Source organism: Apteryx rowi, unplaced genomic scaffold (genome assembly GCF_003343035.1).
Source record: "Apteryx rowi isolate R43461 unplaced genomic scaffold, aptRow1 scaffold_566, whole genome shotgun sequence".
Lineage (NCBI taxonomy): Eukaryota > Metazoa > Chordata > Aves > Apterygiformes > Apterygidae > Apteryx > Apteryx rowi.
The window spans coordinates 151,248-163,654 of record NW_020450834.1 but is presented as its reverse complement, the minus strand read 5'-3'; the positions used below and the strand labels follow the sequence as shown (position 1 = coordinate 163,654).

The 12,407-nt window shown below is 44.2% G+C and overlaps 2 protein-coding genes across 2 annotated transcripts in view; both read right to left on the bottom strand.

The window, feature by feature from the left end:
• PGGHG (protein-glucosylgalactosylhydroxylysine glucosidase) overlaps window positions 1–1,755 on the bottom strand; it is a 21,322-nt gene extending 19,567 nt beyond the window's left edge. Inside the window, exon 1 of the mRNA XM_026082053.1 lies at window positions 435–1,755. The gene's annotated coding sequence lies outside the window, so the exon portion shown is untranslated. The remainder of the gene's footprint in view (window positions 1–434) is intronic.
• Window positions 1,756–3,478: 1,723 nt separating this feature from the next.
• On the bottom strand, window positions 3,479–12,060 carry PSMD13 (proteasome 26S subunit, non-ATPase 13; the record flags this gene model as incomplete). The annotated part of the gene is made up of 12 exons (XM_026082038.1): window positions 3,479–4,316; window positions 5,068–5,184; window positions 6,824–6,904; window positions 7,878–7,940; window positions 8,653–8,778; window positions 8,865–8,944; window positions 9,406–9,577; window positions 10,396–10,482; window positions 10,751–10,794; window positions 11,171–11,226; window positions 11,309–11,343; window positions 11,971–12,060. Coding segments are annotated over 12 exons (1,047 nt in total), but the record flags the coding sequence as incomplete, so codon positions are not given.
• Between the last annotated feature and the right edge of the window lie 347 nt (window positions 12,061–12,407).

Below are 12,407 nucleotides of genomic sequence, written 5' to 3'. Positions count from 1 at the left end.
AAAAAAAAAAAAAAAAAAGGGGGGGGGAGGCACCTGCTCCATGCAGTCTGAGGGGCTCCAACCCCCCCCTTCTGCCTGTAACCCAATTTTTTTAATTTTTTTAAACTTCTATCCCTCACAAAAAAGTGGAGGGGGCTCTCGCATCCCTTCTTTCCACGGTCCCCATTTTTAAGCTTTCGGGGGGTCACGGCCCCCCGCCGCGAGCCTGTGGCGGCAGGGCGCAACGCGACAGCCTCAGGGCCCCTCACGGTGCCCTGTCACCGCGGCCCCGGCCCCGCTTGCCCCGGGGGGGACACCAGCCCCAAAGCGGGTGTCCCCACAGGGTGCTGCGAGAGAGGCAGTGGGGGGGGGGGGGCCACCGCCATGGCAAAGCCAGGGCTCCTCCGCGAGGTCTGTCCCCTTCCTCCCCTCCCCGGCTATGCAAGAAATGGCACCTGCTCCGGCTGCGGAGACCCTCCGGGGTTGCTTTCCTCTCCGATCTGAAAGAAGCTTGGAGAAAAAAATAATAATAACAATAATAAAAAAGGAGCTTTCTGCCAGAAATCCTCACTGGATTTCATCTCCGGGCCTCGCGTGCGGAGTTCACCTCCTGCTGCCCTCCCAAGGTCTGCAACAAAACGCTTCGTGAGCCCGGAAACTCTTTTTCTAGCCAGATAAAAGCACGATAAAGATGACCGCGACAGCGCAAGGGGTTAAGCGCGCACCAGAAATGCAAGAGCTGCCAGGCCACCAGGCTGTTATTAGTAGCTCTTAGCCCCTCAAAGTCATTTGAAAGTCAGGCGCCACTGCTTTTGAAAACAGGGTAACCCCAGGCCTGAGGCTCGCTGCGGAGGAGGAAGGGGAGGCCACATCCTGCCCCGACACAGTTAAGTCTTTCCAGCAGAGAATTGCCCCTTGCTCCCCCAGGGGCTGCCCCCAGGCACATACAGCACGCTAGCCAGCCAGGCCTTTTATTTTCAAGGTAATAAAATAACGAACTAAATAAATGGAGGGTGGGGAAGGGCCTTTTGCTCTGGAATTGAAGGTCATGAGTTACCTCAGTCAATTTCCAAACGAGTATTCTGATGCGGAAATACAAAACAATAGAAAGAAACTTAAGCAACCAGTTTGGTCTGTGGCTGGTGGAAACTGCTGTGATCACCCAAATCTCCCTCCCGCAGTCCCAAGGCTCCTGTATTCATCTGACAGCGGCGGGGGCTAGAAAGCACAAGGAGTGCAGAAGGGTGCGCTTAACCCACTGCATTGGAGGCAGCACCAGTGTGTAACTGGTGATTCCACACACGATGAAGCTGTAAGTGCAGCTATCCCACTGTTTCTTTTCTCGCTGGCAGGAGCAAGCCATTGCGCTTTCGGTGATGTTTTCATGCCTCCTGATTCCATCCGCCTGGGTCCTGGCAAACCTGGAGCACTACAAGAGCAGACGAGAGTAAGGAATAGCAAGAAGAACTTAGAGCCAGTTGAGAGCAGAAGTATGAATGAAGATAAGACTACAGAACAGATCTTTCCCAGGGGAAGAACTCCTTAAGTTTGTTCATTAAAACAGCATTAAACATAACGGTCTGTTGGTTTTGCTTGGACTGTGCTTGTTCATAGAGGAATGGATTAACGATCCTGTTCAGTCAGACAGGACGGTGCCCTAAAGGTGGCGGTAATCCTTTAAAAGTTTGCAGCAGGCTCCAGCTGCGAGGCATAGTTTTCTCCTCCAGCTTCTACTTACCTAGCACTTACCTAGTGCAGTCATAGTGAAACTTAGGGTAGACGTTGAGGAACCACCCACACTGCTAGCACAGAAATGAAACCGAGTTAAGTCCCCAACGAGAAAATGCTCAGAAACTAAGTGATATTTAAAGTGGTCTCCGGTCTAGGTGCTGCATGCCTGACTTCTCTTGTTGCGTAAAGAGCAACCCCTGCCCTTCCCAAGTTCCTAAGCCCAACCAACTATTTGTTTTAAGGAAGCTGACAGCCAGCACTTGCTCCCACACAGAAGGCAGCAAGTAGTACTTCCAGGTATCTTGGAACAACCTCTGAAGTGACTGTCGTAATTCACTTAGTTTCCAGATCTTCATGTTCACTTCAATGAACCGCTCAAAAATCTACATACAAGCTAGCACTCCCTACAGTACAAGATGGCTGTCAAAATACTCTTAGGGTATATTTCAATAGTAATGCTTCAGTTTTACAGCAATAACAGCCCTATGATGCGTTGGCTTTGCTTCACTGTTAGCCTTTCCTTTATTCCTAAGGTATAGTGACACGACACTAAAAAGATCTTATTTGTGAAAGCTCCCTTCCTGTACTTAAGAAATCAAGAAAACACTTTCCTGACCAGAATGGTTGGTTTTCTTCTCAGCATGCTCTTCTGCAGTCAGTAGAAGTGACGTGAGGAACGCGATTTGGAAGACAAGATGAAGCATGAACTAGGGGAAGTCTCAAACTGCCTCACACTAGGAAGAGAAAGCATCATAATACGGTTCAAACAAGCGCGCTGACAGCTGAACTAACAAAGGCAAAGTACAACATTAAAAACAACAAACCGCACAGGAAAGAGGCAGCCATTGCAAACTAAGCAACTTCAGATCAAGAAGAAATTTATGCCAGAACTCATTAGAGAGGCAGAAGGGTGGACGGTAACCAGGTATGGGGTTTGACGGTTTCATTTTTTGTTTTAAAAAGCTTAAATCTTCCTTGCCCACGACATTTTCACATCCACACAGCATTCTAGCAGCAGCCGTGTGCTTTCCTTTCTCGTTGCTGGCATTAAACCCTCAGAGTCAAGACAGCAAACTAGAAGCTTATAAAGTATAACAAACAAAACAAACATCGAGAATCAGAGCAGTAATCCAACTGGTACTGTAAACTGAGAACTGTACATGGATATATTGGTACCAGCATTTAAAAAAATCCAGTTACATCCTAGGATACTTAGGTTGTGAATATTACCCTGCTCAGTTTAAAGCTACCGTTTAAAAACCTTAGTGTGGTTTTACTACTATCTCGTTATGAATATCGTGCATCCAAATAGACCCTTGGATGTAGTCCCCAGTTCRGGCAGGCCTGCATTTCTTTGAAACTGTTGATAGGCAAAGTTATCTTCTATCTTCCTAAAGACATCACAGCAGTAGTACAGCAAAAACACTACATTACAGAAGAGCTTTTAAAGTGGCAATCRTTAAGAGACAAAAGCAGAACAAAAACTTGTCTCAGGCCTGACTTGGGCATTTTCAGTTACCACTTCTTACACAGCTTGAGAAAAGGCATCAGGAGTACAACTTCCCACAGAAAAACCCCCAAGAACTTGACAATAAAGTACATACTAAGGTATTAGGACAAGTGACATACTAATCCTGCTGGTGATTAACAGATTGTTTTAAGCTGCACTGTTCTTGGGTAGAGTTGTAACATGAAACTGAAAAGGAAGTATATTTTTTAAACAGATCAGACACTCAACCGCAAGTTAGGATGAAAGCACAAACGGAACTACAGAAAAGGGAAGGCAGAGAAGTTTATTCCAGCAATATTGCTGCACCTCACTTTAGCATAAAGTGTTCATAAGACACAACAACCCCCAAAAGTATATAAAAACAAATGCACTAAACTGTAATCCTGGAAGAAACCCTTTGATGGAGTAAACACTCCCTCTACTGCAAATGAGGAGGAGGGGTTGAGGAGAAAGAGGGCAAAAAGGAGAAAGATGATTTCAGTAATGCTGCCTTTGGGCTGCTGCAGGGGCAGGGAGGGAGAGGTTACCGGGGAAGGTCATGCCCTCCTAAGGCCAATACTACTAAGTAATACCACATACAATGGTCAGGCACCTCTCTAGGAGATTTTTTTTTTTAAATAGAGGCGCTTCTGCCACCCCTTTACTAGGCAAATAGCCTCCACTTCTGTAGCACATAACCAGCATTACATCCTCCCACAARAGTTCGATAGCAAGACGGATAAATCGGCCGCTGCGGAGCCTTTGCCCTCCTTTGACGAGGACAGGACGGGAGCTCCCATGGTCAGTGCCACTAATGTTAGCGCATAGGGAAATCTTGACTCCAAGCACCAAAGGGTTACACAGCAAAAGGCCACTTACTCCTCCGTACAAGCGTCAAAAAGCTGCTCTCTCCTCTGCCCACCCACCCCCCTTCAATATAATTCAGTACAGAGTCAGTGGTCTGAGTGCTGCTAGCATCAGTAGCAGTAGAAATTACTCTCTCAGGGCAGTGCAAGGTCCTCTATGTTAGGATGTCGTGGGCTTGGTGCTCTACCAACATCTCCATGCTCCTYACATCTGTGCACCAGAACTCCAGGCGGTCTTTCATCCCTTTGATCTGGAAGGCAAACACACAATAACTTTAATGCCGCAACAACTAAAGATAAATATTTGTCCTTAAAGGTGAATTTTTGTGAGATCTAGAACAGCTTATCAAAACCCCGTGCATCTAGAGAAGACGCTTGACCTTTTACTTTTTACCATCAGGACCGCAATGTTTTGCATTAAACTGAAATGCACAAAAGGAATCATTTGTAGCTAGCATTCCATGGACTAACAGTTTTTAAAAGCTAAAGGCACCCTATACAGTCTCCTAAAACACGTTCATTATGAAGATGAACTTGAGAAGCTCAGTGCCTTTCCTCTTCGTCACCCTGAACTTCTCTTCCCAAGACTGCCATCTACTAATCAGAAACTAAGATTGTTTCATGCATTAAAGTCTGAAGCAACTGCCAAGCACCAACATCCCTCTGGAAAACACAGTCATAGCATTCATATTTCCTRGTGGTTTGTATGGCTCTTGGAGGAGAAGCATCTCTGAAATCCTATCCTATCTTCTGACACATTTGTCACTACTTACTGCAAAGCACAGTTACAGATGCAAAGCACACTATATATCCAAGGTAAGAGCTAAAGAAAACAATGGAGGAAAAACTGATATACTTCCCAACTCACTGAGCTTCTTCAGGAAGCGCTAAGGAGACTAATTCGCAGGCTGTGACCCTTAGCAGCTCTTACTTCAATTTCCAGGTCATCTCAGATACAAAAAAGCAAGTTAATACTGACTTAGCATTTAAGTTGATCATTACCTGCTGTAAATCCAACACGCGTGGTTGTACCCATGTCATGTGCACCCTCTTATCCACTTCATCAATACTGCCTTTCACCAATCCTACCGAGAGCGCCTTCATCACCAACAGTTCCACCTAAAAGCAAGAAAAGAACTGAGAATCATCCACTTCCCCCCCGAGAAAAAAMCTTTAAGTGGACCCAGCATGTGGAATAGTGTTTACTACACAAAACTGAGAAGAGCTGCAGTCTGACTCACACCTATCTTTTTATAGGTTATAATACTGCCTTGAGACTTGACATCGAAATATACAGGACTGCAGATTTAAGACATCTGAAATCCCATGAAGGACAAGGTGATTGGAAAAAGTCAAAATGGATTTTCCAAGGGTAAGTTGCGCTTGGACAATCTGATTGCCTTCTAGGATGAAACAACTTGCTCAGTGGACAAGGAGAAAGCTGTAACTGTCACGTAACAATTTTATAGCAAGACATTCAATAAGACCTCCCATGACAGCCTTGCTGACAAGCTGGTAAGATACAGACTGGACAGCTGGAACAAGATGGGTAGAAAACTTGCTGAACTGCTGAGCTCAGTCAGGATGGTGGTTAGCAGCTCAAAGCTGAGCAGGCAGCTGGTCACAAGTACAGTTTTTCCAGGGTTATGGGGTTCAGTACTACCTAATTATCTTTATAAACAATCTGGATGACAGGATTGACTGCRTCCTCATCAAGCTTGAGGATGACACCACCTGGGAGGGGAGGTAGACATGCTAGAAAGAAGAGCTACCATAAAGAGAGACCTAGATGGGCTACAAGACTTGCATGAAGTACAATAAAGGTTAAGTGTGGAGTCCTGCACCAGGGACAGAACGATCCCAAGCAGCAGCACAAGGGGAGGTCTGGCTGGCTGTAGTACAGCTCTGCTACAAAGGAGCTGAGGGCCTGGGGGCAGGGACAGCCAGCTGAACAGACAGGAGCCAGCATGTGCCCCTGCAGCAAAGGCAAACCGTGTCCTGGCCTGCATCAGCAAGAGCAGAGCCAGCAGATCAAGGGATGTGATTATTCCAAATAGCGCTTGTTAGAGCACACCTAGAATACTACGTCCAGTTTTGCCTCTCCCAGTTCAAAAGAAACACTTAAAAACTTGAGGGTCCAGTGGACYGTCACCAAGACTAGAAGGTTGGAGAACCTGACGTATGAACAAAGGTCAAAGGAATTGTGATTGTTCAGTCTAGATAAGAGAAGGCTTGGGGGAACCTAATCACAGTGTTCCAGTACCTAAAAGGTAGTTACAGAGAAGATGTAGGCACTCATTTCACAAGGATGTACAGTGACAGGATAAGAGACAACAGGCACAAGTTGCTTTGGGGGAAATTCCATCTGGATACAAGAAAAGAATTCTTCGCTGTGAGAACAGTTAAACATCGGAGACATAGTGGAAACTCCCCTTGCCAGAAATACTCCAGACAAAGCCTGACAGGGCCCTGGATAACTTAAAGGCGTTGCCTTCCACAGAAGGTTGGAACTGATGATCTACACAGGTCCCTTCCAACTTAGACTTCTCTATGACTCTAAGAACTTTCCAAAATTATTTACCAAGAAACAGGAGTGTCAAGCAGTTAATTCCTCAACAGGGAACAACTCCTCAGACATGTCGTAAGAGTGGAGAACACTTATACTTACGTTTCACCTATGGGAGTAAATTTATTCAGACACTTTTAGAGCTTCTGAACTTAGAGATTTATCATGAATTTTGACTAAACCTGAACTCACCTCATTCACCGTGACTTTGGCACTCTTAGCAATCTCCTCAAAAGTGAGCTGTCTATGATTGGCCGGTCGGGTGAAAGTCATCTAAATTCAAGCAAACAAAAAGCAAAACAAAGATAAACTTCCACAGTTCTTATTTTTTTCTGCAGCGCACRCAGTTTCCCTGCTGCTGCCTTTGCTGAGCTCTCATCCTGCAGTAGCAACTATATTCCTCATTTTATATCACAATACTTCAATAAAACTGCCCTCACTCATATTAGCAGAGAGTAGTCCCCCCCACCCCTGCTCCAAACAGCAGATTCCCTAAGCAACAAGTTAATCTCCAAATAAAGCAGGTCAATTTGTGCCAAAATGTCTCGGTGCACATCCAATCCCCAGCATAACATATTATAAGTAATAAGAYCAGTTCAAAGTAAAATACTAGAACTGGGATGAATATATGTACGTGTGTATATAAAGATAAAAACATGCATTATGCTTCAGATAATTCAGCTTATCAACATTTTAATTTTCAAAAAACAGATCCAGAGTCATGGAGGCTTATATATCAGTATTTTTTGGTAACAATAGACCAAAGCCTTCAAGTGACAGGAAAGAAACTGTTTTAAAACATTCAGGGTTACCTCACAGGGAAAAGATTTTTGGTCTTCAAGAGACCAAGRGTTTAACTGTGTGTTTTAGGAATCTTTATTATAATAGAACATATCAAAGAGCTATCATTTCAAAGAGCTATCATTTCAGATACCGTCTTCAGAAATAACACTTGCTGCCTCCTTCCCCACCTCCCTATCCTGCCTGAAGGAACATACCCTTGAAATTGCAAACGGGTAGCAACACAAAGCTTTTTTCCTCCTAGCAGTACTTGCCTTTTGGCACCACCTAGAGGCAAAACTCGCAGTCAATAACTAGGTAGTTATACCCRTGAGTTCCTATAAGGACAGCGAATGAATGAATGAAAGCATCCAGCAGAATTTGCCACTTAAGCCTCGCCTCAAAAGGTTGTTAGAAGCGGTGCCTTTCCATTTCCCACATTACAGCTCTCAGCTTAGCAGCTCACCTCCATAAGACATAACAGTTGAATCTTCTGCAGCAGAAGTGCTTCATTTGCTGCCAGATCTGGCTGTGAGATGATAAATTAGAAGAAAATAAGTTCATTATTACTCGTTTTTTTTCCCCCTGTAGAAGAATGACATTCTGTACACAGGAATAAACCACAATAAAATACAGGGGTGCCCACTGCCCTCATTTATGAGGGAAGAGGCCATCACTTCCTACCCACTACTGGGCAATGATTCCATAAAACTAACAATAAAGAGTTTGTAATTAAAAGCAGTACTCCACAAGGTAGGCGACCTTATATTAAAGGCTACAGCCTTGCATCAGTTGACATAAAAGYCAATCTGTAAACCACTGCTACATCAGTAATATCTGGTATGGCCCGTGTGGCTAATATCCAACATCATAGCTTCCTCAAATTTCCTAGAAAATAAGGAAAAAGCACTATTTGACAGCAATTTAATACCATGGTGATTATGGCATTATGGAAATTAAATTGGAGATAATCCTCCTGCCCAGGGTTGTGTAACATCTTTTGCTGCTTTTCCCTTGGTTATGAGAGGTTTCTCTTTTTCACTTCTTTCAAGCAACCCAGATACAGAAGGAAGCCAAAAGAAAACCAACAATACAAGACAAAAGAAGCATTACTCTGCAACAGTTAAGATTATACCCATGCACCCAARTCAAGAAATTTAAGTTGGGGTACACAAACTCCTAAATGGCCTCTGTAAATATTTAGCCTAGGTCTTAAACAATATAAGCAAGTCATTGCTCACCTGCTGACCCCACGCCGACTTCAGAGCCTGAAACGTCTCCACATTACCACTGTTGAAGGCATAAAGCGTATCAATCAGCCACTGCCGATCAGTGTTTCTCAGGGACTCCAGAACAGGGTGCATGAGCTGCAGAACCCAGGCAGGACAAGTGTTAATAGGCTAAAAATCAATTCCTGATGCCCAACAGCTGAAGCAAACCAGGGATAACTTACCAGCTCTCCAAAGTTATAAACACCTTCTCCCAAAAGCCCAGCCAGTCCCAGGGTAAAGGCTCTCTCCTGCTGTTCTGATACTGGAAGGGAAAAAAAATAAAAGAAAGTTTGGATGAAACAGCAGCCTAAGTCCCATCAGCTCTTTCCTCGCCCTCCTCTCTGTGCCTGTATTAAATCATCCCCAACCCTTTTCAGCCCTCACTCCCAAGCCTGAAATTCAGAAGCCTGCAGGAACCATAGTATAGCACAAAAGTGCTACTTTTTGAAACTCGATAGAAGAATCTAGGAACTAGAATAAACTGTCCCTTCTGGCAAGGACACTCCTCCTCCCATCACCTCCATGCAGCTTAGGAGCAGAATCCTGCTCCTTCATTCCTCTTGTGGGTTTCTCTCTTTGTAGCTAGATCCTGCTCCAACTAAGACAGACTCAAAATAACACTGAGAAAGTTTATTCTCTGTCGGTGCATTTATTTGGACTAAAGTGATTAAATGAAGAATGAGAATTGGGACTTCCTACGTTCGGCCACAAAGGAGGAGTTACCCGGCAGATCCTTAACATCAATGCATCCCAGAAACCGCAGAGCATCCTTATAGTAAGAGGCATGGTTCCCAATCGTCTGGTAGTACTTGCTGGAGAGATCGTAGAAACGGCTGTGAACTGAAGTCACCCCGGGGAGGTTGTTCAGCATCTCCTCGACCTCCTCAATGGTCTCCTAGATAAGAGTGGAAAACTAGTTTGTTATGTCTAAAAGCACACTTAATACACACCCATGCCTCCCAGCCTTCCAATTCCCCGCAGGAAGGGTTATAACGTTCTTCTTTGGTTCAGAAGTCACATCCACTCAGTGGTGAAGCAACTGAAACCACGGCCAAAGCTACTATCACAGGATAAAAATAAAGCAACGGCATTCTCCCTTTACAAAGTAGTTTGGTCAAAGAAMGAAAAACTGTGACTACACTGCGACCCTTCACACTTCATACTTGTACTAAAAGATAAAAAGCTGAACTGCGCAGAAGAAAAAAACCCTCATCTTAGTTTTGAGACGGTTCTAAAAAACCRTAAGAGATAAAGAAACAACATGTTCAGCACCAGAAACCAGATACTGAAATTCAGTCGTCTTTAGCAGCTCATCAGCAAGCAGCACGTATGCTGTCGAATTCAAGGCACCCTCTAAACTAGAGGGATAAGGAATATCAGGGTTCTGGGGGTTGGGGTTTTTTCCCCCCCTTCTGAGCCACGGCCTCTCTGTAGGCCACCAACAAGCAACTGTACGACAAAGGCCACACACAAGAATTTTATTGAAGCTAAAGACACTTAGCCATAAGTACTATATGCATGTTTTTACAGTCTACAAAATGTAAAGTACAACAGCAAGTCTTCCTGGAAATCCCAGGAGCCGCATATTCATTTTTCTTCTCTTTCAAAATTGAAGCACGGACACAGGAATGTCCACGCTTAAAGTAACTGCTGCAATAAGTCACAGTGCTCCAAATTCTCTGAATGTTTGTGCAACTCAAGTGATCGTCTCACCTTTGTGACCTGTAGGTCTCCAATATTCAGCTTGAGMGCCCCAATGGCTGTTTTACACAAAATGACAGCTTCATCACTGCTTTTTACCTGCAGTTATACAAAAATACATATTTAGAATCTCTTATCATCCCAGTCAGGCAAGCTTTTGAAGCCTAAATTGTGTTAATTTAGTTACATTTTGCTTATTAACACATTCCTGCATTAAATTCAGGGATTGTTCACTGAGGAAAGGAGCAAGTATTTTCCAGCACAGATCTCAATATACACATACTTGCCTCTTCAGCTATACCGTACGCGCTCACACACAAAACAAACTCTGTACAGGGACTACCAGAAAGAGCAGTTTCACAAATACCTTTTCTCGAGTCTTTTCCAGAAAAGTAAGGGCCACATTGGGATCTAAAGCAGAGCAAAAGAGAAGGCCTATTAGGAATTCCAGCAGAACTAAATCTCAACCTAGAAATAAATCCTCTAGTTGGTTCCATGAAGACTGCAGCAACRTATTTGTTCTACGATGTATCACTCAACCTTCAAAAGACACTAACTATCAGTACTAACTATAGGCCAGGTGTTTTGCTCATCAGCCATTTCTCTAGCAAAGCCTTTTCTGCAGCAGTAATTATTCAAGTTCTTTGAACTAGTGCTTTCTTTTCAATACACCAGAACAACACTAGCTTTAGTTTAACACTGAAGACTCAGCTGTTACTATTAACTAGTAAAGTTTCACAGCTATCAGTTCCTAAAAAGACTATCAGCCACAGGTAATGACACTTACCTGTCATTTGCCTAACTACATGAAGAATGATCTCTACCAGGGATAAAGGGTTCACCCTAGAACAAGAAAAATCTCATTGTAAAAACAGTCTCAGTCAACAGTAGTTTACCTAAAAATTTCTAGGCAAATAAGACTCACCTGTGTTCAAACTCACTGATAAAGTTCTCATAAAGCTGTAAGCAAAAGGATACAGATTTTCAGGACAAGAGAATACTTTGTTTTAGCTACGATACATTGTATTTCAATTCATTCTTTGAATAAAGTAGTGGGCATCCAACTCAGGAAAAGCCTGTAGCGTACTGAACCCAGGGACCAATTGCTCTTTTTTTAAAAAAAAAAAAAAAAAAAAAGCTAATTTTACAGAATTCAGCCTGTACAATAGCCTCCCAATGGTACAAAGCAATTCCAGGAACTCACAAGCTATTAGGTACTACAATATAATGCCTTCTGGCTACAGGCTGCCCCAGTGCACATCTTCAGTTATCACCAGGAAATTCAAGCCTTGACCTTTCAGATTTCCCTTTACATGCATTCTGAAAAGCGACTCTCTAGAAACTCAAGGTTTGTTCTCGTGGAAATAATCAGGGGAACTGAATTTGAATCTAAAACACAAAGGAGAGAGAAAGTACATGACTACTTGCAACAGGCAAACAGAAAGTTGCATTCACCTAGTTTAATAACTCACCAGAAACAAATCAAAGACTGCTGATTTTCCATCACTACAAATATACCATCACTCAACTCTGCTATGGGGGGCAGGGAGGGAAAGCAAATAGCTCAGGAATAAACAAGCACTTCACCTTGATGAGTCCATCTCCTTGGGCAAAGCAAGGGTCCTGAACAAAGTCCAAAACTTGCAGAGTCAGCTGGTGCCAGAGTCTTAAAAAACATAAAAGTCATTCAGCGTTTTCGCGCTTCACACCAGCTCCTCCATTCACGCCATCTTCTGCATTTCACACCGAAATTTTTCCGACTTTTGAACCCGTTTGTCTCCGCGCGGCTGCTGTGACTAACGACAGACGATTCTCACGGGGGGAGGCAGTGAAAGGGGCCGCCCCCGAAACACGAAGGAAGCCCACAGGGAGAAAAGCGGCGCTTAAAGCGCTGCTGAACTGCAGAAGGCACCTGCCCCCGTCCCACCCGGGGAGAGCACGGCGGGGCCCCAGTTTGCGGGGGGGGAGACAGCGAGGAGACGGGGGCGAACCGCCGGCGGCACCTGGGGGGCCCCGAGCGGGGG